Below are 27,257 nucleotides of genomic sequence, written 5' to 3'. Positions count from 1 at the left end.
TAGCTTTCAAAAGCTTATCTTCATGTGAATGTAATTTAGCCTACTTCAAGTTCAGCTCAGTCTTGGCGGCAGGAGAGTACCAAAATGAGGCAGATGCTAAGCCTCGGGAGGATTAACGTTCTTACTTTGTGGAATAATACTTGATAGATACTTCAAAATTCAACCTCATTTTCTCCTGCTTTCCCCCACCCCGCCTTCTCTCTTTCTGGAACAGCTATCAGCCTGTCAGAAGTCGAATATCCTGGTTTGATCCTCTATGGTTCTTACATTTTCTCTTATATTTTCTTTTTGTTTTTGATTCTGGTCAAGTTATAAGTTTAATTTTTCTGTTTAGATATTTTATATTGGTACTCATTTTTGTATCTTCTTAAGTTATAGTTTTTTTGTTGTGTGTTTAATAGACAATAAACAATTATTTAAGTTCTCTTTCTTCTGAGGTCTTTATGTATCTTTCCTGTTTGTTTCTGTTGCCCCCTTTCTTTCATTTGCGGGGGGGTCTTGTCAAAGACTATATTTTACAGAAATAGCCACAGTAATATTTCTGGTCCCTCAAATGCTTTCAGAATTTTGCCAGCCCAGTATTAAAAGGTCGAGTCTGTTTCCCTCTCCTTGAAGTTGGGTGGGCCTTCGTGACTACCCCTGTGAATAGAATAAGGAAGAAGTGATTCTGCCTGACTTTTAGCACTAGGTCATAGAAGGCAACCTGGCTTCTGCCTGTTCATTCTCTTCTCTTGCTCTCGGCTTCTCTTGAGTCTCTGTCAGTGTTCTCTTTTGGGAATCCAGCCATCATTCTCTGGAGGTCCAGGCCACGTGGTGACCTACGTATGGCCGTTTTCAGCTATCGGCCTTGGTGAAGGCCTCATGCAACAAGCCAGCATCCATCCACTGCCAGACACGTGTGAATGAGCCTTCAGATGATTTCACACTCTGGCCTGCTGCTGAGGCTCCAGTTATCAAGGAGCAGAGACTCGCAGTCCCTGCCATGCCCTGTCTTACTACCCGGCCCCCAGAATCCACGAGCCTAATAAGTGGTGGTTTCACACCTTTTGGAGGGGTTTGTTCCACAGCCCTAGTAACTGGAACCAAGGCTTTCCTCAAATTCATGGTAGGATTTGTCTGGTCATTCACATTTAAAAATGAAGAAAAAGGGAAGACTTGGTGACTGGTTTGCTTTCCTTTGGAGCAAAGGGCTGTGAGCCGGCTGTTGGGCTGTGTGACCCCCAGATGAATATGCTGGTCTTTGTTCTGTGGCACTGATGCTGCCTATTTCTTCCCGAGAGAACTCACCCAATTCTTGTTTGGCTTTAGTTTGCTTTATGGAATAAATGTCTTTTTTTTTTTTTTTCTTTTTTGCTTGTAAGCAAATGTCTGTTTACCGTGGGTTCTGCATGGTTGGGGAGGAGCATGTGGGTGTGGTTGGTCATTCTGAGTATAGTCTTCCCATGCATTTCTGTCTTCTGCACTTTAACTTGCTGCTGCCCTACATTGTGCCTTATGTTTTCACGTCTTAAGCATCTGCCACGTGGTAGAGCACCACTCCTCTTCTCTGTACAAGTCTTCCCCACATCCTTGAGGCCGAAGGCTGGAGCCTCCTCTGCTGTGTTTCATCTGAAGTCTTTCTTCTGTTAATCATCCCTCTCCCTATATTTTTGTTGTTGTTTGTTGATACTTTTTCCTAAAGTGGAGTTTTGATAGGGGAAAGGAGTCATCTTGAATTGGACTTTGGTCCTCCTTGAATCGGTTGTCTGACCATGTTTTTAGAAAAATCTTTCATTTCATTCAAATTTGAGAATGTGCTTCATACACACCTAGGACTATGCCATATTGTTCCTCATGATGATTAAAAAATTTACATGTATCTGATATTATCAGCTCCTTCTTATTCCTGATTTTGTGTATATGTGTCTTTAATCTCATTAAGATTATTGGGTGAGAGTGCCCTAAGTTTTGTTCCTTTTAGATTAAATAGTCCACTTGGGTTCAAAAAATCTTGTGATTCTTGGACCTCTAGTTTGTTGTAGCTGAATAAGCATCTGTGCTTCTAAGCTATCCTTTCTTTGTGCCTGAGTAGGTAATGTGAGAATTCTCCATACCTGACCTGCTTTCCGGTAGGCCAGAATGAGGTAAAAGGATTAATCTTGTTATCACTTATAACTCATTTAAAAAAAAATCTGAGGTGAGGACCTTTCTTTCTTAGAAGTCTTCAATAGTAGGGTTTCATAGGAGGGTAAAGGTAGAGGCTATAGGAATGGTGAAGAATAAAAGATGAATTAATATTCTACTGTGTAAGATTAATAGTATTCCTAACATAAAGAGATTAGGGTGGGGAATACGAGAAAGATTAGGACTTCAATTTTTGGCTTTAATGAATTTGAGAGGATCATACGTTTGAGTGAGGAAATGGATAGTTGTCTGTTGTAGTAAAGTGTCGTCAAAGATGTAAGGAATAGATGAAATATCTCGAAGATGTGAGAGGGCAAATGTAGGAAAGATCTAAATTTGGAAGACAGTAAGAAAAAGAGGAGGTAGAGAAAAGCAGGACCTAGAAAAGTCCTATGTGAAGAATTTCATTGGAAGTATGTTTAATGACGTCAAATGCCCAGAAATATTACATAGTAACTTTGAATCTATGCTGAACACTTTAAGATATCTCTGCACATGCTTAGATTTATATGTAGAAACTCTGTAAGAGAAGATAGTTTTCAAAGGAGATATTTATTCAACAAAGAGTGAATGTTCCTGTTTCCACGGAGACTGAAGTTCATGGGAGAGAACAGACCTGTGTACACTTAGGTGTAATACAGAATGGAGAGGGCCATCACAGGGGTAGAGGGTGCTGCAGAAGTCTGAATGATATTTGTAGAAACTGTGGGTCATCAGAGTTGTTAAGTTTTACATTAAAACTATTTTTTTCTGTAACATTATTTTGCTCCTTTCTAAAAACAGAAAAAACAGAAGATTTTCTAATTTCAGAAAATTAGCTGCTGTTAATAAGTCAGAGAAAGACAAATACCATATGATTTCACTCATATGTGGGATTTAAGAAACAAAACAAATGAGCAAACGGGAAAAAGAAGAGAGAAAGACAAACCAAGAAACAGACTCTTTTTTTTTAAAGATTTTATTTTTTTATTTATTTGATAGAGAGTGAGAAACAGCATGAGGGGGGAGAGGGTCAGAGGGAGAAGCAGGCTCCCTGCTGAGTGGGAGCCCAATGTGGGACTCAATCCCAGGACTCCAGGATCATGACCCAAGCCAAAGGCACTTAACCAGCTGAGCCACCCAGGCGCCCCAAGAAACAGCCTCTTAACTCTAGAGAACAAAAGGATGGTGACCAGAGGGGGGTGGGTGAGGGGGATGGGTGAAATAGGTGATGGGGATTAAGGAGCGCACTTATGATGAGCACCGGGTCTTGTACAGAACTGTTTAATCACTATATTGTACAAACTAATACAACACTGTATGTTAACTATTACTGGAATTAAAAAACAGTAAAATTGAAAAAAACTCTCAAAAAATTAGCTTCCATTGATTTGCAAAAATAATCACAAAGGTGTGTGTACTTTTAGTTGACCAGTGAGCCTCCTCCTTGCCTGGCATACAGAAGAGGCTGGGCACTGGCCGTTGGTGTGTTGAGTCCTGCTTGTGCTTGGAGAATGGTGGAGCCAGAGGTCAGATTTCACACAGCAAAGAATAGCAAGCATTCAGTTTATTGAGTGATTACTGTATCTGGTTCCGCTGGATATCAGAAATATATTGCCACCTTGAATCCTCTCAACAACCTATGATCTAGGCAGCATAATTTCCCTTTTTTTTCCAGATTAGGAAAATAAGACTCAGGAATGTTAGTCATTTGACCATTTCCTCAGCTAATAAATATTAAAGTAGGACTCTGTATGCAGATCTGTGGTTCTAACATTCCTACTCTTTTATTATATTTGGTATGTGGATGGGGAATGAATGTAGTAGATGAAGAAAGATTTGGCTTTGGGGAAGCACCAAAGGGCAAAACGAAAAGATGGTACTTGATAACCCGAAGGAAGTTTAAAGAAATTAGGACCATCCAGTTATGTCTGAATGGAAAGCCATGATTCTGAACATGCATCAAGATGAGAGAGAATGAGAAGAAAGGGAGAGATGAAAGATGTGAAGATGGGAGATTGGATACACAGAGCACAGGAATGTTAGTGACTAATTTTAAGGTCTAAAGCATCTAAAATTTCGGTTGCTATAAATCTGCTTACCGTGTCTTCTCTCTTACTGAAAAGACTCTGCAAAACTTGCTATGCAAGAGATTTATGTTAGATATGTTAAAACTATGTGTAAACTGTGTGTAAGAACTATGTTAGAACTGTATGTAAAAACTATGTGTCCTAATGGTAGCAGATTTCAAAAGCACCTTGCTACTGACTGAGATTGGGGATGTCTGAGGAGATTGTTTGTTTATTAAACAAATCTACTGTCTTTGGTAGAGGAGCTGCTGTTCCTATAGACTTGCTGAGATTTGAATAGGTCTTTGGTCCCCAAGCAGTGATACGCCTGGTAGAAGCCAGAAAATTCCTTGCTGGAATGCTGTTTTTATTTAACAAGTGACTAAGGCATTAAGTGAGTACCTAGTTTAAACTAAATATCCTTACAAGAAAGTGTTTTTGTTGTTTGTTTCTCAGGTGGTGAAAAATTCTGACAAGGCATGAAAGGTACCAGACATAGATGATGTGTTGAGATTTACTTTAGCCTTAAATGTTCCAGATATGCTGTAATCAGAGGGCACATAAACATGGTATTATAATTCATATATTCTTCCAGTGACAGAAAAAGCAGGAGTATTTATTTTCTAAGCTCTGTACTACTGTTTGATCCCTGTTAGAAGGAAAGTATATTAAAAAAAATGATTTCCCCCAAACAAAACAAATAAAACTGCAGGACAGTTACCTGGTCTTTTCAATAGATTCTAATGATAATAAAGTCCATAATAATAGGAAGTGCAGACATTGAAAATTAGAGATTCTCATTTGATGCAATTCTTTTTCTCGTGTGAAACCATGCACTCCAAGTCTTTGACCATAATGTCAAAAACTTTTTTTCTCTGAAATACTGATTCTTTGCTTATGTGGGGGAGTAGAAAGTGAAGCCACTGGTTATTGGAGGGTAATCAAGAACCTATTAATATTGTCAATATCGTGCATATTTTCAGTTCTGTAGAGATCGATTTCAAACACTGTTTAAGAATTGTGTAGAATTTTAAGTATTTAGAAACTGAACACGGAGATCCTGTTGAAGAATTTCTTTAAAGTTGAGTGATTCATTATATTATAAATGAGTTCCCTTCAGCCATTCAATTTGGCTCTTTCCCCCCTCTTTTCTTAAGGCCATAACTTAATTTTTATGATCACAAAATTGTACTTTGCAAGTACTCTTAAAAAAATGTTAGCAACTTCAAAGACCAAATGAAAATGAAACTAGAAGTTAGATCATGTCAGAGAAGAGAGCTAAACTAGGAATTTTTTTAGTGTCTAAGAATTAAAACCACACTTGACACTTTCTTAATCTTCTATTTCTATTAATTTATGAGACCTGGAACTGGAGGCTTAATGGTATTATTTCTACCTTGTAATTATACTAATAAACATCTTTGTCCGTGACCTTGGAATTTATAGTGCAGCAGGAAAGATTTATTGACTTATGCTTTGGAAGAAATATGGGATTATTGCATAAGTAGATTGCATGTTAAGCACATGTACTTGCATACCATTTATTCCAGTTAGTTTGAGCTGTAACTTGTCTTTTTCTTTCAAAAATAGAGAGGGTTCTTGTTAAATCTAGATTCCTGAGAGATCTTTGTTATATTACCGAGTCAACTACAAAGTAACTACTTTACCTTGAAATGTGCAAAAGGAATCAATAGGCCTGCAAAACTGTCTTTTAAAAAAATGTTTGAAATCATCTTTTTCCTGGTAGCCTGAATATCAATGCATATGACTTTTCTGGGTTTTCTTCTTTCTCTGGTTTTGTTGCAATATTAAAGTCCCTTATAGTTAGAGGCTGTTTGGGTATTTTGGTTTTGATTTCCTTTTTTGTCCCCTGCCCTGGCCTCCTATTTGTTTGTCTTGCTTTTCTGTAGAGAATTACAGCTTGCAAGGAATTTTCCTTAGGGTGCCTTTACTTTTCATCATAATCAACTTTCCCCATGATCTCTGTTTCCTTTTCACTAAAGTTTAAGTCCACAGAAATTTTTATTTTTCCAACTTTGGGTTATGAAATGCCAAAGAAAGGACAGATAAGTCCACAGCAGGTATGTCGAATACACTTCTCAGTGATACTCAAGTCAAATCTCTTTCTCTTCTAATTTGACCTTATTGGGCTCTGGTTGGCATTTGATCTCCTGGCCCTGCATACTTAAATGAGGTCATGCTTTCATCTGAAATACACATTTCAGTCTGAAAACCACTATTTTCAAGTATATGTAAACTATTTGTAATTTTGTGAATGATATTCATTTACATTATGCCACCTGAAGTATATAATGACTGAAGTTGATTTTTGCCACTGTTAAGTGAGTCTTTAGTTTCTGTGATTAATTGAACTGATAATATGCTAAAAGTATTTTATGTCATTTTTATAATTTCATGACTTGGATTTCTCAGAAGGGCTTCTCTGTAATTTTATAAATCTCCATCGTGGACTGTGGCTTCAGGACTGTGTATGTTTTGTTAGCATTTGTCCTTGCATTAGATATGATTTTCTCAGCACTCTGCTAACTAATTTGCAGATAATATCTTATCTATTCTGTAAAACAATTTTTGAGTTAAATATTATCATCCATAATTTGCAGATGAGGAAACCAAGGCACAGAGAATTTAACTTGCCCCAGGTCGTAGAGCTAGTAATTGGTGGAACAAGAAACAGAACTCAGAGACGTTTATTGATGAGGAGAATAGTAAGACTTTCTCTAGTAGAAAAATTATTTTCTTTGAATGCACTACAAAACTGACCCAAATTGTACAGTTTAATTACAAATATTCCATGGTTAACTATGAAAATACTATTATTTGTTGTTTCGATGGGTCCATTTTAAATTAGTTAACAGTATATTATAACTTAAAGGACTAATCAAAATTTATTTACTCTCTGAATGTGTTTTAGTTTTCATTAATCTGAGACTCGGTGGTTTTGTTTCAGAAATAATTTAATTTAACTCTGATCAAATATAGTAACCAACTTTAGAATATTACATTTGTAATGGAATGAACATAAATATAAATGTCTCAGACTTTGGAGGTAATTATCTAATTATATGTTTATATTTCTGACATGATTATATGGCAATGTTTAATTCATTTTAGAGGTAATTTTACCCCTATGTGGGGCTAAGAATTCTAAATCATTATTTCATTCTGTTTATAGGAAACATTTAATTAACATGCTCAAGTTTTATTTGGAAGTTTACTAATGTTTCACTCTTACGTTGCTAACTTAACATGAGATTTCAGAAAACACCAGTATTTACTGATCTTGAAAAACTGCATTTTATTTTAGTATTTTCAGTTAAAGGGTTACCTGATGAATGACTTTGTCATGCTTTGGTCTTATGGAATGCTGGCAAGTATTATTTACTATGTTTTTTAAACTATATATAAGGTAGTATTAACCTCTATAAAATTTGAATGCCTGAAACTATAAAGGGTGTTTGTCAATTTTGTCTTCTGATAGCCAAAAACCTGGCCAAATTCCAAAATGTAGTTAGGGAGGTGTATGTAATAAGGATTATTGTTAAGAGCACCAACAAGGAAAATCTCTGTGATGGATGAAACAGGAAGCACCTTTATAGTGGTTTTATCTTATTTCAAGAGTAAAGTTAGAGTATCAAAGCAGACCAGAATCATCAACAGCGCTTCTGTGATGGAAATAGAATTTGTCTGTTTTTCTGATCTGAGTCCTGTGACACAGAACAGACATAGAGTTCTTACGGAATTTAGAAAATCATTTGTCTATGAAGAATGTGGGTTTAGGGCATTTATGGCTAAAAGTCTTAAAAAGAAACAACTTTAGTTATGGTGGGGGTTTGACAAAATCCCCTAAATTAGATGGATATGTATTATGATGTGACTATTACCTTAAGAAATACTAAGCCCCTTACTGCTTATTCTCTGAAAGGGAAACAAATCATTGAAATCTTCTAATCTTCTTTCCCAAGGAGTTGAATACATGATAGTGATTAAATGTAACTGCATATTTGATATGCATTTGATAAAAGGTTATATAATTGATTAATTTCCTTCCCTTGTTTAGTAGAGCACAGTTACAAAATCAATTTCAATTACTATTGTTATGATATCCTGTATATAAACTTAAATTAAGGTTTTGTGATGAAAGTTGATCTTATAAAAATTGTGACAGTTGCATTTTTTGTTACCTAGAGTTTATACATATTATGTTGAAAATAATGGAAAAATACTAAGAGAATTTTGTTGTCATTTTGGCATATACCTTTCAAAATTTTAAATGTAAACATTAACGTATTTGCATGCATATTAGTAATGTATACAAGTATACCATAGATGTATTTGAAAATATGCTGTCATGTTTTACAGTATTATAGTACCTCTCTTTTAAATTTAGAAATATATCATGGCCATTTTAAAATGTCAATAAATATAATTTATTTTTAAGAAGGAAAAGAAAAAGAACAAAGAATTACTTAGACATATTTTCTCCTCATTATATCTTTGAGCGGAAAATATTAAAAAAGTATGCATACACTAAATACAGAGAGGGTTTTAGAAGAAAATTTTTTTTATCAATTATAGCTGTACATACTAGTTTATTTTAATTTGTAGTCTGCAACTCAATATTTTTCTGTAAGATAGCAATATACTTTTATCATATTTTTATATTAAAATCAACTGACTTGCTGTTTTTTAATATTAATTAAAATTCACTTCTCTACTGATGATCTAATATTAAATCAGGCTAGAAACTGATTTTCTGAAGTATCCACTAATGATTTTATAGCTGCATAAATCCTAGAGTTGTCATGATCTCAGGATCGTGAGATTGAGCCCCAGATAGGGCTCTGCCTTTGGAGCAGAGTCTGCTTGAGATTGTCTCCCTCTCCCTCTTCCTCTTCCTCTCCCTCCCCTCTCCCTCCCCTCTCCCTCCCCTTCTCCCTTTCCCTCCCCCTCTGTCCTCCCCCTGCCCACATGCATGTGTGCACACACACTCTCTAAAATAAATAAATAAATAAATAAATAAAAAGTCCTAGAGTGAATTGTTATATGTAGGAATAGAACTGTATCAGTTAGGATACTCTTTGTAATGTTGCAGTAACAAGTGACCCCATAATTTCAGTAACCTTACAAGAGACTTCTCATGCCTTGTATCTACGTATCATGGATCAGCTGTGCTTCTGTTTCATAGGTTTCTCACTCTGTGAATAAGGCTGATAGAGTAACCCCCATCTTGGACACTGTTGGTCTTGCGGTAATGGCCTCTATCTATTTAGGACATTGCTGTTCTTGTGTCTGCTAGGAATTAACATTATTTTACTTCTGTCCAAATTTCGTTGGCCAAAGAAAGAAATGTGGGTGCTCCTGAATCTGATGAGATAGGGAATATATAATCTTCTTTCCAGAAGAGACACCACCAATTACATGGTCAAGCCAGGTATCAGTGGGACAGGAGAGAGTATACTTTCCCCTCAGGGAGGCGGATCAAATACAATACACTACAGTAACTCATTCTTAAAAACTTTATATATGCTGAAAAGATGAAGACTCTGTTTTCTAGTTAGTCATATGGACTGAATTTGGTATAACTTTACATTTTATCACCTATAGTTCTTTCCCCAAGTTTGCTAGAAGGGTTGAAAACAGGGAACCGTTTATTTATTTATTTATTTATTTATTTTTATTTTTACTTTTTTAAAAGGATTTTTATTTTTAAGTAATCTCTACACCCACCGTGGGTCTTAAACTTACAACCCCAAGATCAAGAGTTGCATGCTCTCCTGATGGAGCCGGCCAGGTGCCCCATGGGGAACCATATATTTAGTTGGCACTTTTCTCTCTTGCTCTAGAGTTTTTCTTAGTCTAAAAAGAAAGATTATTCAGAGTATTTTGCTGTTTTTCTTTAAATAAACTTGAATGTTCTAGAATATGTAGACTCTGTTAACCACATTCCATAAAGCATGTTCTAGGCTCCAGAAGCCATATGCCTGACATTTCAAGGAGTCACCACTAGATGGTGATCTCGCTCATTTAGAGGGCTAGAAGAGCTGTGTGTTTTTCTTCAGGTGAATGGGTTGATTACAGAGGGATCGGAAATGTAAACTATACTAATTTTATGCTCTTTATAACCAAAATGGTACTATTTATTGAGTAGGTATATATACGTGTGTACACACACACACACACACACACACACACACACACACACATCCATCCTCACACAGGAAAATTCCCTTTGAAACAAAGCCATAAAATAATGCGTTTTGCCAAACTGTTTGTTACTTCCCCGGAGTATACACACACACACACACACACACACAAACACACACACATATATTCAACTGTTACTACCCAAAGATGCAAGTTTTCCTAAATTTCTCAAGAAATTGCACTGAGCCTTGGGCCCATCTCTCTGCTTTTTCCTAATACTTTGTTTGAAATTGCTAACCATTGCTGAACCTTTGTTTTAACACCATCTGTATTACTCATCTTCAGTCTCATAATTATTAGGAAGCAGAAGGATTAAAAATTACATATTTCACTCAGATATGTTAAAAAAATAACTGTCACGGGTTATAGCATAATACGAAAGCTGATACCAGCCCTTTTAGTTATTTAGAAATAATAACTTACTGATTATTGCTAGTGGTAACTCTTTTTGAACCTTTTTTTCTTTAAACGGACCCAACATAATAACTAACTTGTTATTGGTAAAATGTGAAAAGGACCTTTTTAAACTATAGGCCAAACAGTGTTGTTCTTAGAAAATAATCACTGAGTTTAGCTGTTAATCACATTTTTGTGCTCCTAAAATAATGTATTCTTTTCATTATATATTTCTGCTGTAACTCAGTTTATGACTCACTGTCATAGGATTCAAATAACTTACAGGATTTCATATAATTATTAGTAGAAATAGAAAATATATGACTAGGATATTGCATTTATATAAAGTATTTAATATTTACTCTGCTTGAGTAATATAAACATGAATTTGATATAATACCTTTTAGCATACTAAGGTAAACTATCTGCTACAAGCCAGTTCTTTTAAAAATTCCTTTAAATCTAGTATATCTAGTACATCACTGAATACTCAAAGGTGAAATCTTATTACACCTTTGTTAGATTCCAGCTGAAGATGCAAATGAGCTGTTGTAGTATGGCCAGAATGATCTTGTGCATTCATCCTAGTTTGGCAGTTATGGTTTGTATATATGATCTCTGAGACCAAGATTGGAGAATGCTGCTTCAGGCCGGCAATCCTGCAGTGACTTCCCATAGCTTTCTATGACAATAGTTGGCAAGTACTCAGCCATAGAACCTTTCTTTGAACATAATCTTACTCAAAAGCTCATAGAAAAAAACACAGTCTGGTTGAAAGAAGGGAGGGAGTTGGAAGTCCATTAATTCAAGTGTTGCCCCCAAGTTATCTGGATGCATCTCTACGGAATACTGTATAAAAACCATTTGCAAGATTAAAAGTCTAGTTTTCTGACCACACCTGACCTGCATGTACCTTTCTAGTCTTTTCTCCTACCATTATCAATGGCATCCTTCAGTCACGCCTTACCTCTTTTATTTCTCAGAACATGCCATTTTATTCTGCTGAGAATGATCTTCACAACATTGAACACTTAACTTGGAAACCAATTGCTGGGCTCCTGGGTGGCTCAGTTGGTTAAGTGGCTGCCTTCATCCTGGGTCGTGATCCTGGGGTCCTGGGATCGAGTTCCGCATCAGGCTCCCTGCTCACTGGGGAGCCTGTGTCTCCCTCTCCCTCCTGCTTGTGCTCTCTCTTTCTCAAATAAATAAATAAATAAAACCTTAAAAAAAAAAAAGAAAAGAAAAAGAAAACCAACTGCTTTTAAAACCTCTTCTCATCTTTCTAGATAAGAAGTCATTTCAAAGAAGAGTATATTCTTCATGTTTATGTATTTATTTAGTTATATCTCACCCTGCCTGGTTTTGAACTCTGGCTCTGTGTAATCTTGGGCAAGTTACTTGGGCTCCGTGCCTCAGTTCCCTCATATAGGGGAATATTCCCTCATAAAGTGGGAATAATAGTAGTACGCACCTCACAGAGTTAATAAGATTAGTACTCAGGAAGTGTTAACTATTCTTATTATTACTATTATTCTTCTTAATGGCTTTGGCATGAATAGGCACGATTACAAATAGATACAGTAGAGTCACATCCTATGTTGAGATTAGGTTTTAGGATCAGCATATAAGGCAAAAATCTTATGCAATCAATTTCTTTAGGGAAATCCAATGGAATATTTGAAGTTATTAGTGGAAAAAGGATGAAGCCCTTTTATTTCTTCTCACCCCTTCCAGTCTACCCAATTCAATAAACTGCTCCTAATTATCTTTATTCCTTTAAGAGGTCCCTTCAGGAGTGGCCAAATTAGAGATAACATATTCTAAACAAATCCAGAACAGCCAGGATTTCCTCCATGTTGGAATATGGTGCCATTTCTTCAGTTGGGCACCAAATGAAGTTGGTGTACATTCAGAGGTCAAGTTGAATGAAAGTACATCTTCTGTGCAGGAGACTCACTCTCACTTTTACCTCCTTGTGAGAGTATTTGCAGAATTGGAGCCACGTGAGGGCAACCAGGTGAAACAACAGGTTTGGTTGTAGTGGCCATTTGCTTTTGTCCGTGTCACCTGTTATGACCTGGAGTGGCACCAGAACTACCGGATTTGAGTTGTTGCTCTTTCTTTCAATTCCTTTCCCTTTCCCTACCTCCTCCTCTTTTTCCCTTTCAGATTAAGTGTAATGGGATTCCTTTCAGTCAAATGCAATTCTACTCTCACATCTTTGACTAACAAATATCAGTACTAATGACTAATTTTTCTGTTACTAAAATATTTATAGTACAATCTGTATGTTGTCAGTTCTTCAAAGGTGGCATTTTTGTCTTAAATTAGGCACGTAGATGACTTTTTACACAGTAGCTAAGATCTCTTTACCAGGTGGGTTTGGCTACAAGTGTTGATATTATAGAGCTTGATATATATTGTGATAGTGTGGAGATCTTGTAATAAATCTTTAAGACGTTGAGGTTCTACTGGGCAGCTAAATTGCAAGATCTGGAGGGAAAGTTCAATGCTATTGTTGCTGACTTATAAAGGAAAGAGACAGAGAATTCCACTGCTTTTCAAAAGGTTGAAAAAAAGCAGCGGCCTAATGGGGTCTTGAAATATATAAAATTCTGTACTGTAATGGTGTGCTATATAATTCATCCTTACTTTGCAAATATTTATTTTTTAATTTCATTAGTACATTTAATAAATGATGACAGGGATCCTGTTTTCACACAGGGAATCTTGAATTGTGCATGTTTGATTTTTGACGTTGAAAGCATGCCATTACATAATACTAAAGTCCTTATGAAGCTTATTTAAATATAAATAGAAAGCAGCCATTTACATAGATTGAAATACCTTACCTTATTTGAGAAATAGGTGAAATACTGGTTTTACATTTCCATGGGGATTTCCCAGTTAGTGGATTTTATGGAAATTCTGGAGAGATGGTTACTAATATCATTATAGTGCAGGATAAAGAATAAGGATTTAGTGTGCTGTGACTTGGGCTCACAATTTGGCATAAACCCATTCAGTAGTTACATGACCTTGGGAACATTACTTAACTTCTCTGCTTCTTAGTTGCGTTGTGTGTAAAATAGGAATGATAATGTGAACCATCTCACCGGACTATGAAGAATCAAATGAGTTAATGTAACAATGTTTGTATGATGACAGTCATATGGTTCAGTTGTCACTCAAGCTATTTGTAAACATTTATTGTAAACATTTATTGAACACTTATGGCATGGCAAGCATTGTTTGAGAACAGGCCTAGAGTCTTCGTACAAAAGTGGAATGCTCCAGCTGGTACATGTTAGTGAAGGTGTAGTGTTTAGAACTTCCCCCCCCTGTGATTATACTTCTAACATTAAGATAGCAATCAGTGATATAATACTTAATACACAAAAATTCATCCAATGAATAAACTTTCAAGAAAAAACTTGGACTTTGTTTTATTTACATTTATGTCTAAAAGAACTGAAGTTTATTTTTCTAATTTACACTTGACCTTCAGATTCTCTTAAATAATTGATTTTTACTCAGCTGGTATTTGATTTACTTTTATTAATATTATTTAATATGCAGTATATTCAAGATAAATAGTCATTTAAATTCTGTAGCACAATAAAAATATTACTGTGAGGGTATTTTAATTATGATATAGGATTACCTAAGGTATTATTCAATTATATCACAGAAAGAATTCTTAAAATTGAAAAATTCTTCCAACAATAATTTCTTTTTATTTAAATGTCAGCAACCCAACTATATGAAGGCCTTTATAAATTATTCATAATTTTTTTCAAATTCTTCTTAGACAGTAGTTTTAGGTAATTCTCAAGTGATTTGAAAACAGCATTTAAGTCTAAATGATATTTTTTCTACAACCTAATTCATAGCTTGACTCATTTAAAATATTGCCAGGGAATTCAGCAACTTTCTGGACCTTCACATAGCTAAGGTTATCATCTGTGTGAAGTTTTTGGGACCTGCTGGGGTAGTCTGTAGCTGATAAGGTCCAACAGAAGAACCTGTGTGTATTCTCTCCCCTTCTATTTCTTAGGAATTCACTGAGGGAACTTAGAGGCCATGTAAGAGCTGATTTTTTTTTTTTTTTGTTAGATTTTATTTATTTGACAGACAGAGAGCGAGCGAGAGAGCATAAGCAGGGTGAAGGGCAGAGGGAAAAGCAGACTCGCCGCTGAGCAGGGAGCCTGATGTGGGGCTCGAACCCAGGACCCTGGGATCATGACCTGAGCCGAAGGCAGACTCTTCACCGACTGAGCCACCCAGGCGCCCAAGAGCTGATTCTATTAGAGCAGCATCATTTGGTTGTCTCCTGCAGCCGGTTTCTGTTTCCTAAGGCCTGTGGTGAAGCAAGATGCAGTTTGTTTTATCCTCTGGGAAAATATTGCTGCCACACCCCTGCTTCCATGCCATGTGTCCTAGGAAATCTAGCTACCATGTGTCCGTTCTATACTTTTCTGAGTGCATTTTCCATTTGAGAGGGCTCTCGTGATTCTCTTTATTGTCCTCCTTTTTGGTCCTCTGAAATGTGTTTCAACCATGTCTCTCCCACTTTACCTTACCATACCTAACACTTTCAGTCTACCCGGGTTTTATGTAGTATCTATGTGAGGTTTAGGACAAACAGCATTCAGTGTACTTTGAACACTTGGATGAGGTGCCTTTTCTTTCCATTATATCTTACTGTTGATCGCTTTCAGTTAGTTTACTGCCAAGGATTAACTTTTTGCTTTTATATTGATGGGATGTAAGAGGACATTCACAAAGGAATATGTGAGAATATGGTACCGAGAGCCATAAACCATTATACATCCAAATCTTACAGCATACTTTGAAATTTTAAAGGTGAATTTTCATCACTCATTGGCTCCATTTTTTGGATAACCATGTACCGTATGGCCTATTTATAAAAGTAACTTATTTTATATTTGGTTAGTGAATTTCCTTTTATCTTTTTCAAGTGTGATAGAAATAGTTATTTAAAAAATTATATATATTTACATAGGTGTGTATATATATATATATATATATATATATATATATACTTAAACGATGATGTAGAAATGATATAGAGACTCAGAAGTTGCACATGTAGGTGGGGATTTAAAGAAGACTATAATGACACTACATAGAGAAGTGTAAGTATTGCATTAATTATGCATATTAAATTTATGAAACTTTCTTTGGTTTATGGGACACTTTCACATCTGTCATCTTACTAGACATGTGGGTTGTAACTAGACTGTCATTTATTCAACCCCAAAAGTGGGTGAGGTATTTCATCTTCACTGCAGCTTATAAATATGTCACTTACCTTCTGTGTAGGATTTTTATTAGAAAATAATAAAAGCGTCCCTAAGGAAGATAACCTAAAATTTGCAGAACTTTTAATTCAAACTATCCATCTAAAATATAGACTACTAAGAACCAAAATTTATCCATATATTAATTTTGCCACATACCAGCATCTTTTACTACCGTATATTTATTATAAATTTTCTAATTGCACAGATTTTCACACTTTATTATAAAACATGGTATTCTTTAGTTTCAGCCATAACTTGTATGTCCAGTTGTAAGCTTGGTGGTTGGTATCATTTTAGCTTTATACTTTCTGTGGCAGCTAGCCTAGTGTGGTCCACCCAGCAGCTACTCAGTTCTTGATTTATATGCTTTTCTAGTTGTCCCATTATGAGAGTAGGGCTGAAGACAGTGCTGTTTCCTTTTTCAACCTTAGTTTTAGTGCCCTGAGATGTTGTTCCCAATTTATCACAATCTAGGAATGTTTATTCAAAAATTATAGTCAGACAGCAGTAAAGTTTTAAAAAATATATATATTAGATGTTTTTTTACCCCTGGCCCATTGTTCTTTATAACACTTGTGTTGTCTTGCCTTTCATTTTGTATGACTAACTTTTATACCAAATTGAATAAGCCATTAGCTTTTAGTCTGTAGGAATGTGGATCCATAGATATTTCCCATTAGACAAAAGAGAATCTATAAAAGTGGTATCTCCTGGGGCTCAGTCTTCCTCACTGTCCTAATGGTGTGAAACACTGCTACACTGTACCCTTATGAGAAAGAACCATGTGGGATGATTCCCTTAACATCCAGAACTATTAATTGGAGAGTTGTGCACATTCTTTCAGATAATTTTAACTTTTGTACTAGATCTCATTTATTAATCAAATATTCTGATTCAAATAATTTGTGTTATGAATTTTATATTTTTGAAACTATTACTGAACAAAATGATAAACTTTGCATATCTTGTGTAGTTTAAAATTTGAGTTTGCTGAAATGGGAGATACTATATTTAGGTGGCCATGTTGTTTTGACAAGTGTGTTTTAAAGAACTCCTCAAAACAGACCTCCTCTGGTGATGGTTGCACAATTCTGTGAATATATTAAAACCTACTCAAGTGTACACTTCAAAAAGGTGAATATGTGGTAGGTGAGTTCTATCTCCATAAAGCAGTTATTAAAAAAATTTCCACCACACAAAATATTTTCATAGGTGCAAACTAATAGAATTTTAACTTATATTCACAAAACCAAGTGTTACCTTTAATAAACATTTAAAGCTTTAGAAATATGAAGTCATCTGTGAATTAAAAAATAACTTGTGTTCTTATTGAACAGTAATGCACATTTGTTTTGGGAACTTCAGAAACTACAAATAAGAAAAAAGACATTTTAGAAAATGTGTGGGGCTTTTAATAGTCATATCTACCATGTATTCTATCCCTAAGCCTTCCCTATATTTAACTACTTCCTTGGTATCCATAATTTTCTTGCCAGCTTTCATTAGGAATAAATAGCTTTTCATGACCACCTTAGGAAAACAACCAGATGTGAAAAATATCTTCTTATAAGTAGTTTAGTGAAAGCATTGCCCCTGCCCCCCGTTGCCCCCTGGACTGCGAGAGGTGTCAGTGGAGGTGAACAATAACACCGTTATCCAAAGAAACACAATACATATATTGCAGAGTAGCTTTGGATGTACAATCAGTTTGGGATTTTGTTGTAAAAATTAGCTTTAAAACATTTTGGCTTTAAGGTGAAAACTCAGAATCTTGGGCAGAAAGGTGGCATCGATTCTCACCTAGGCAGAATATTATTCTGTCTTTTTAAAAACTCTTGTTATCATATTTAGCATTAGCTTTCTAACAGCTAAAATTGTTCACAACACAGTTTAAAGATAAATGCAGTATCAGGCTTTGAATTTTTTATTTTTTTTGGTAAATATTAAAGACCTGAGTACAAAATGAGGGCTGTACTGTGGATTAAGTGAAATATCTCAAGGCTGTGCTGTTCTGATAACTGAACCTGACGTGACCTTTCTCAGACACAATTACAGAGCTGTATGTTTTTCCTTTAATTTCATCAGGGGTTTAATTAGTATACAAATAAAACTTCCCTTATCTTCCTTTCTACCTAATTGGCTTGTCTTCGCTTATATATGAAGTATGTGAAAGTGGGCTGTAATTAGGGTGACCGTGTTAACCTTTTTTCCTCAAATGTACTGTTGCCTAAAGGCCTCAAGGCCTAAAAACAGTGCTTTGGATTATTGCTTTGCAATCACTATGGCTGTCCCATAGGTTTTCTCATGAGCAGAAGGGCTTTGGGTGCTGCGGGTTCCCACTGCTTAACAGGATCTTCATTCTTCTCCCCACTAAATGTTTATTGATTATCTCACTGTTCCAGGCTCAGCCTCCAACAACTTAATATCAGGTGACAGTCAGGAGAGTTCTCCAAGTAATTAGAGTTGAGCATTGGGGGAACAATTAGGAGCAGAGTTATTAAACTTGATTTATCCTATTCTCTCCTGAACAGTTTCTTGGATATCAGAACATCACACTTTCACAATCTACCCTGGTTGAGAAATTAGTGGCTAACCTGCTGCTTATCATGGTTGCCTTGCTGCCTAGAGGCACACCCTCTTGGTTTCAGTCATTCGGTTGGAAATATTAGAGTCCATAAAGTTTATTGTGGGTTTTAATTAGATAAACCTGAACAGGAGAAAAGGAAAGCTGAACTTAAAGTTTTATATAAATATATAATATATACTATATTTTATATATGGTAAGGGTACACACACATATAAATATGTTTTTCTTTCTTCGAACTCAGTGTTGAGATTTTTAAAGATTTCTACTTCTATCATCAAAACCAAAAACGGTGAATATTAGGGAAAAGACATAATATTGAACCACCTTTAATGTCTCAGTGTTTTGTGCACATCTTTATGACCCTTAGGACCCACTGATGTATGTGGATTCCATTGTAATGTACCTCAACTTTACTTTTTTAAAGATTTTATTTATTTATTTGACAGAGAGACACAACGAGAGAGGGAACACGAGCAGGGGGAGTGGGAGAGGGAGAAGCAGGCCTCCCGCCGAGCAGGGAGCCCGATGTGGGGCTCGATCCCAGGACCCTGGGATCACAACCTGAGCCGAAGGCAGACGCTTAATGGCTGAGCCACCCAGGCACCCTGTACCTCAACTTTTTAAAAATGGGAATTCTGTGTCTATAAGTTGTGGCACTATGAGTACTATCTCTTCATTTTCACAATAAGGAAGCGTGACTTACACCGCTTTGTTTACACCACTTTTTGTTCATTTTCTGCAATTTCAGTCTTAGAAAGGGCTAAGTTCAGCTATTCTGAAATAGGGCAAGCTTTAGGAGACTTTGGTGGCTCCCTGCCATTGTCCCTGAGAGATGAAAACGAAAGCCATGGGAAAACAAGAAGATTTGGATATATAGTAGAAATTCGAATTCTGTGAGTTTTATGGTCTTTGAAAGAATGGCGTAAGATTGCTGAAAAGTCAAGTGTGGTTTTGTGATGATGCCAGGGTCATGGGTTTCTCTCAGACTGGACCAGTGAGCTTCACTGTGGACCAGGCTAGAGGCAGCACCCTGAGCACCTCTCACAAATATCCACCGCTAGTCATGAGAGTTACTGAGCAAGAGAAGTGGAATGGATTGGCACAAATCCATTATTTCTGTTGGAAAAAGAATTCGAACTTTATGCATAATTGGTAGTGGATCATTAGTTTTATCTTCATATCTGAAAAATAACATTTTTTATTAACTGAAAGATGTCAGAAATACTGGCTTTAAAAGGACTCAAATGGATTTTACTTTTTTAAATCAAGAAATCTCATGATACTTCAATGCCTTTAAATATCTTAACATTGGCACAAAATCCCTGGGTTTAGCAAGGCCTTTAACAATCTATTCTTTGTTGTCTTTTTAAAGTTGGTTTGAATCAGTGACTGTTCTATAGTGGGATGTTCTTGATGATCTGTTAACATTGAAGATTAAAATAAAATATTATATCTAATAAGTAATCACAGTTTGCTTATTTTTAATTTTTTAAACTTATGTCTGGAAGCAGCTTGACTGTTTGAAAAGTGAAATACTGAATTTAAAAACTTTTACCATTTTAAAATACCTGATTTGACTGCTGATTGCTTTCAATGTACTAGCATTTAGAGTGAGTTAAGTGTTTTAGCTCTATGCAGGCTGTTTGAGTTGTTTATGCTACCTATTGTGAATGTATTATTTTAAACATGAAATTACAGCATTTTGGTTATTCTTAACTGGATATTTGAAGCATAGCAGTGGACATTAATGTGTGGCTAAACTCTGAGAAAGAAGGAGAAGATATTATGTCTATGTAACCAATTGTTTAGGTCACTGTATAACAAATTTAGTTGAAAAACTAGTAAGCTCATATTCTAGAAATTTCATAGGCAAAGCAATGAGCAAATTTTTGGTGGTAAGGGATCCTGTGATCCCTGTCTAGAAAATGCTCCTTTAAATTGTGAGGTCTGATTCTATGACCTTTAGCCCTAAAGTTCCAAAATAGAGTTGTGCACTCACGTTTTGAAATTTTTGTGCTAAGGGAATATTTCAGATTAAAGCAAAGAGCAAAATATCAGTCAACAGATTTTATACTTCTGTGAGTAGAAAAATATTTATGGAACATAAATAATTCTGAATGCAAGTATTTATTTGTAACTTTCTCTGTTAGGTGAAAGGTGTTAGTCACATTTGTGTTGTTATCTTTGACATGCGAGTTATTTAATGAGAAGTAAGTGAGTTTTACTATGGAGTCCAGTTATTTCACTGAGATGTCTATAGCAACCTATTTTGGATCTATTTATAAATAAAGTAATGGTACTTTTCAGTCTTGGGTTCCCCATTCTCTTGGTGTCCTTATCCACCTTCCCCTCACTCACATACACACTTTGTCCATATGCTAGTTCTTGTTTCGAACAGACTGTAAATTTCATGTGCTTTCTCCCCTGAAAATCTTTACTTCTTCATCATTCAAAGAAAAGGTAACTAAAGGTTTTCATAATCAGTTGTGTTTTTTTTTGCAAGAATAAAATGTCTTTGCCCTTCAATATTTAAAAAAATAAAATAGAGTTGTATTTTGTAGCTAAATATTTTTCAAAATTTTATCAGAGCTATCATTTCTAATTAGTAAGTATGTAAAATTTTTGCAGAAAATTTGTTAAACCTTGATGTGTAATGACCCAAGTCTGCTTCTTAGTCAGTCTGTATCCTTCTTTGTTTAATAGCCTATGGCATAAATTGAAGTTAATTATCAGGGCTGACAAGTAACTCTGTTTTCTGTCTGCTTGCAGAGTCTCTCCGAGGCAAAGATGGAGCTGAGAAGAAAAGATCAATCTCTGCGTCAGCTCAATAGACATCTCACCCAGCTGGAGCAGGACAAGCGTCGGCTGGAGGAGAACATCCACGATGCAGAGAGTGCCCTCCGCATGGCAGCCAAGTGAGCACTCGGACCTTGGGGAGATCACTTAAAACAGACAAAAGATCAATTCTTACTTTCATGCTCCGGGTTTTAGCCCTGGATAATACAGTGTTAGAAAACAAAAGTACAACTGTCTCTCTTTGAAATTCTCTGATATATCCTCAAAAAAGAAAACTCTTAACTCAACATGCTAAATGTATATTTTATTGAGAAACCTTGGAAAGGTATTAGGTTTCTATATAACCTCGAATTATGTGTATTTTGGGCTCTGTTGTAGAGTTACACGTTTGAAACCATGATTTCATTAATATGAAATGGAATACTCTTTATTTAAAAGTTTTTCATAGTTCCTTCTATCACATATTCCTCATTCCCTTCTGCCCCATTGCCCCCTGAATTTTGCTTTGCATATGGTATACTAATATTGTAAGTAATATTTCCATAAAAAATGCTAGTATATAATCAACATGTGTATCATAATATCTTTTTAAGTGCAATAAAAATATAGATCATGGAAAATTCATTTAATTTTATAGCTGTATATTCTAATATGTTCAATAGAAAAAAGACACATTTTTCAAGAGTGGGCAGCTATATAAATGTGATGAGAGTGTTTTTCTTTTACCAGGTAATCAAGCTGACATACACTGTGAAGTTCAAATTGAACAGTTCTCTCTTGGGTATTTTTATTTGTTCCTCACATCAAATTTCAGGGACTACTTTAAGACAGTCCTTTGTACAGCAGCATGGCTTAAAGAAAATCTATTTATGGATTAAAGAAACATCTAATTTTAATAAACTTAGTATTTTCTGAATTTGGAATTCTGAGTTCCTGTAATTTTAAATATAAATATAAATATATATATTTACATATATATTACTTAAATTTTTTTTTGAGACAATGTAGACTGTAAACTAAATCACAGAACAGGGGATCTGCCATCTAGGATATACACAACTTTGCCACTGGGCTTGGGAAATTGCTCACACTAGTGAAAAAATGAGTTTACACAAGGCCAAAATATTGGCAGGTTTGAACGCCCACCAGTAGTTTTCTGGAAAATCATGAAGCTCCGTAATTTTGCACTACCATATTAGGTATATGTGATTGTCAGTTTTTAAGAATATGAATTTGACTAAATCAGTTTTTGTTGTCATTGTTCTGTCTTTTTCCTTACGGCAAGTGGAAAGCTTAGCCTAGTTTATTTCTAGTGTGTCTTGCAGCTCTGAAAATTCTTAGATGAGTGGGAACAAGATTATAAAGTCTCCAGATTCATATTGTGTCTCCAAAACATTGCTGCTAATTCAGGAATCTGTACATGTCTATGATCTGTGACCATGGGCACATGTTCTTATAACATGAAAGAAAGTTAATTTGGAAATTTGGAGAGCTAATACATTATTTACAGCTTTCAATTTATAATTTACCATTAAATTTTTGTCTTCAGTATTTTAATCCAAACTTTTAATTTAGTTTTACTTTTATTGAAGTGTAGTTGGCATAGTGTATTGTATTAGCTTCACGTATACAACATAGTGTTTGAACGTCTCTGTACATTAAGAAGTGATCACCACGTTAAATCTAGCTGCCATCTGTCACCATATAACATTGTTCTGATGTTAATATTTTCCCTTTACTGTACATCCAAACTTTTTATTTCATTATTAAGGCCAAATTCAATCTACAAGGCTGATAGAAGAAACTAGTAACTTTGCCTGTTTTTAGTCAAGGTCATAGAGGGTTTTTGTGCAATTATAACACAAAGAGCCTATGTAGAAAGGAAAATATTATTTTGCATAGTATGGCCATTCAAAATGTATCTCCACCAGTTTGATTTTTAAAGTCTCTTTCATTAGAAACCAAAAGAATGAAAGTTCAGCCTTTTTAGCACATTTTAAACCAATAATGTAATCATGGCTTCTTTTTTCTTTCTTTTTCACTTTTAAAAAAAATTTCTATTATTTATTTATTTTTTCACTCTTTTATTTTTTTAAACCTTGAATATATCCTTAAGATTTCTTTCCCTTTCTAATTTATGGCAGGCAATATAACTAAAGATGACAGTTAAATGCAGAAATATGCCAGTGAGTGTGGTTAGGTTTTGCACTTTTAGAAGGAGTACAATAATAACCAAACCTTATTTTTCAATAATAGCTACTTATACTAAAATGTGTAACAGTTGTAAGACTTGGGTTTTACTAATACCTCATTTTAATTTTTTTTCTAGAGACAAAGAATGTGTTGCTAATCATATGAGAACAGTAGAAAATATGCTTCATAAGGTACTATAATTTTCCTTTAATATCATTCAACTTGTGTTAGGATGTTGTTTTCCTAGTCATTAATTTTATTAACCTCAAGATATTTTAATTCATTTTGTAACTTTCTTTAAAAGTAAATTAACAAAAAGATCCTTCCAAATGACTAAAAGTTTGTATTATACAATGCTATATTTCATAACTTTCTTCAGAATTCACTTTATGTACTTGATAAAACTATAAAAATAATGGGTTCTCCCAACTGGTATAATTGCACTTGAGTTATTTGTGGTCTTTGCTGACTGAACCGGAGGTCGTTATGATTCTTACATGTCTCATAATGATCAAATGTTTGACCACACTGTCTAACCTCTTACCACCCTCAAACCTACTATCCTACATATGTATATAGAGAGGAGCCATAATGTATTGTGTTTGGCAGTACTTTTCAAGTTATAATTTACCTTCTTATAAGAATGTGTTCTTAAACTAGAAATTGAATATATTTAATAATACTCTATTATTTTCAAATTTGATTACTTCTGTATAAGTTAACATTTACTTTGTAGTAATGAGTAGCATTTAAGGATGTTATATTACTAAAAACTTAATGTATTAACTGACTGTATATGTTTTTAGCACTCCAGATTCAAAGATATGTTCATCATTTCATTATTTAAAAGTAGAGAGATGTAATTTATGTGTGTCTATTATTGTTTAATAGACAATTTTTTGGAAATAAGGATACCTAGTACTTTCAAGATACATGGAATTCATGAATGAATCATATTTATAGTAATTTTGGGTATCAAATTTATTATATAATATAGTTTTGTAAGTCACTTAAAAATACCCAAAAAACAAAGCCGTTTAAGCAGATATTAAATAAACATTAGCAAACTAATATTTAATACATTTTAACATTTTAGAAACACTAGGCCTCTATTTTTTCTTTAATTTTTAAAAAATATTTTATTTATTTATTTGACAGCGAGAGAGCACAAGCAGGGGGAGTAGCAGCAGAGGGAGAGGGAGAAGTAGGCTCCCCACTGAGCAGGGAGCCCGATGCGGGACTCGATCCCAGGACCCTGGGATCATGACCTGAGCCAAAGGCAGCCGCTTAACCAACTGAGCCACCCAGGCGCCCCTCTGTATTCTTTTAGATATTGAAAGTGACTAACATTATTTCATATCACCAAAAGCACTTTTAAAAAAATCGAATATTCTGAATGCTATGTTTTAAAGTAGTATTTTTTGAAACTGTGATTTCTCCCCCGCCCCACTTAAAAAAGTTTAGTCAGTCAGTATAGTTTAAACATAGTCACATCAAATCCATATATGCTAGAAACCTGAAATTTGATTTGTAGGAAAAGAGACATCTTTGATTAGATTTTTTTGCACTTGGTGAGACCTTTGATAGGAGAAATCAGTTATGTTGTATATATGGCATACCTTTATATACAGCGAATATTGCCTTGAAATCCGATTGTTTGTTCGTCTTCCCAGCTACAGGAAAAAAATGTGGGAATAGAGCTACCTTGAGGAAGGGACTTTGACATCAGACTATCATCAGTGTGGAATACAGATGTTGTGCCTTATCCTTTCATTATGAGAATGGCAGAATATGTATTTTAAATATAATCAAGACTGACTGCAGTAAGACAATTATAATCATATAGTTCTTCAGTTGCAGTTCATCTTTCGATTTTTGTGTCATATGGAAAGAGTTTTTAGAATTGGCCTAGAGCCACTGTAGATTTGCTTTTGGTTTATGGCTTTTTTCCCCTTCAGATTTAGTAGTTAATTATTTTGATTAATATTTCTGGAAATTTCTATTTATATAGTAGTTTCAAAATTATCACTTTTCAAGCTTGAAGTGAAAATTTAGGAAAGGCTAATTGATTGTTGGCCTAATTCTCTTTTCTATGAAGTTTGGGTGAGGATGAATGGGTGCTATGAAATGGCCCAGACAGTCACTCTGAGCTCTCGGGGAGGTGCTGCCCGCTGGTCCTCATGCCAGCTTTTGCAGGTTTATTTTTCTGGCCACCTCAGACTGTGCAGAGGCATTTTGCCATTTTGGAGAAACTGGGTATAGTACAGAAGGAGGATCTAGGCTCTTTCATGGTAAAAATGGTTGTGGTTACATCCAGACTCTTCAGTTTATTGTACATAGCCAAATAGTATAGCTATTTATATATCTTAAGCACACGTGTTTTCAAGGTTTGCACCAGTTGTTCTAGAATAAAATTAACTTCTACCTGCTGAATTGAATTTTATTTTATTTATTTAATTAATAATTTTTAAAAAGATATTATTTATTTATTTATTTGACAGAGAGATAGAGAGCACAGGTAGGCAGAGCAGCAGGCAGAGGGAAAGGGAGAAGCAGGCTCTCTGCTGAGCAGGGAGCCCGATGTAGGGCTCAATCCCAGGACCCTGGGATCATGACCTGAGCCGAAGGCAGCCGCTTAACCGACTGAGCCACCCAGGCGCCCCTGAATTGAATTTTAATACTAATCCAACTTCTAACACAATGATCAAATAGAAAGAACTTGTTTTCATGAAGACATTATTTCTTTTTTTCTTTTCAATGACTTATTTATTTTAGAGAGTGCAAGAGAGAGAGGGTGGTGGGGAGCGGCAGAGGGAGAGGGAGAGAGAGTCTTAAACAGACTGCACCCTGAGCGCGGAGCCCAATGCAAGGCTCGAGCTCATGACCCTGAGATCATGACCTGAGCTGAAACCCAGAGTCAGAAGCTTAATTGACTGCACCACCCATGTGCCCCTAGACATTATTTCTTTTCTTGCATTTTAAAGAACTTAAACTTTTGGAGAACTTAAATGTTTGTTTTTTTTTTGGAAGAGCAATTACATTTTATTGATATTTGTTAATTTTTTTAAATTTGAGTAGAGTTGACACACAATGTTACATTAGTTTCAGGTGTACAACACAGTGATTTGACAAGTCTATATGGAATGCTATACTCACCACCAGTGTAGCTACCATCTATCACCATAAAATGCTATTATGATATTACCTACTATATTCCCTATGCTGTGCTTTTTATTCCTGTGACTTTTTCATTCCGTAACTGGAAGCCTGTATTTCCCACTCCCCTTCATCTCTTGCCACCTTTATTCAACATAGTACTAGAGGTCCTAGCCCTAGTGATCAGGCATGAAAAACAGAGGCATCCATATTGGTTGAAATTAAAAGAAGTTAAACTATCACTATTTGCAAATGACATGATACTATACATAGAAAACCCTAAAAACTCCACCAAAAAACTATTAGAATAAATGAATTCAGTAAGGTTGTAGGATACAAAAATAATACCCAGAAATCAGTTGCATT

General features: G+C 35.2%; 1 protein-coding gene across 10 annotated transcripts in view; it reads left to right on the top strand.

Annotated features, from left to right (window-relative positions):
• The window catches only part of CCDC171 (coiled-coil domain containing 171), a 316,174-nt gene that overhangs the window by 194,959 nt on the left and 93,958 nt on the right, over nt 1–27,257 (top strand). For all 10 annotated transcript variants that reach the window (XR_003523902.1, XM_027616885.1, XM_027616882.1 and 7 more), the window contains 2 exons: nt 21,516–21,661; nt 23,872–23,926. Coding sequence is in view for 9 of the 10 variants with exons in the window: in XM_027616885.1 (XP_027472686.1) it covers nt 21,516–21,661; nt 23,872–23,926 (201 nt within the window). In the remaining variant the exon portion in view is untranslated. The remainder of the gene's footprint in view (nt 1–21,515; nt 21,662–23,871; nt 23,927–27,257) is intronic.

Source organism: Zalophus californianus, chromosome 13, assembly GCF_009762305.2.
Source record: "Zalophus californianus isolate mZalCal1 chromosome 13, mZalCal1.pri.v2, whole genome shotgun sequence".
NCBI lineage: Eukaryota > Metazoa > Chordata > Mammalia > Carnivora > Otariidae > Zalophus > Zalophus californianus.
Note: the sequence above shows the minus strand (reverse complement) of the source record. Positions and strands in the feature narration are given on the sequence as shown.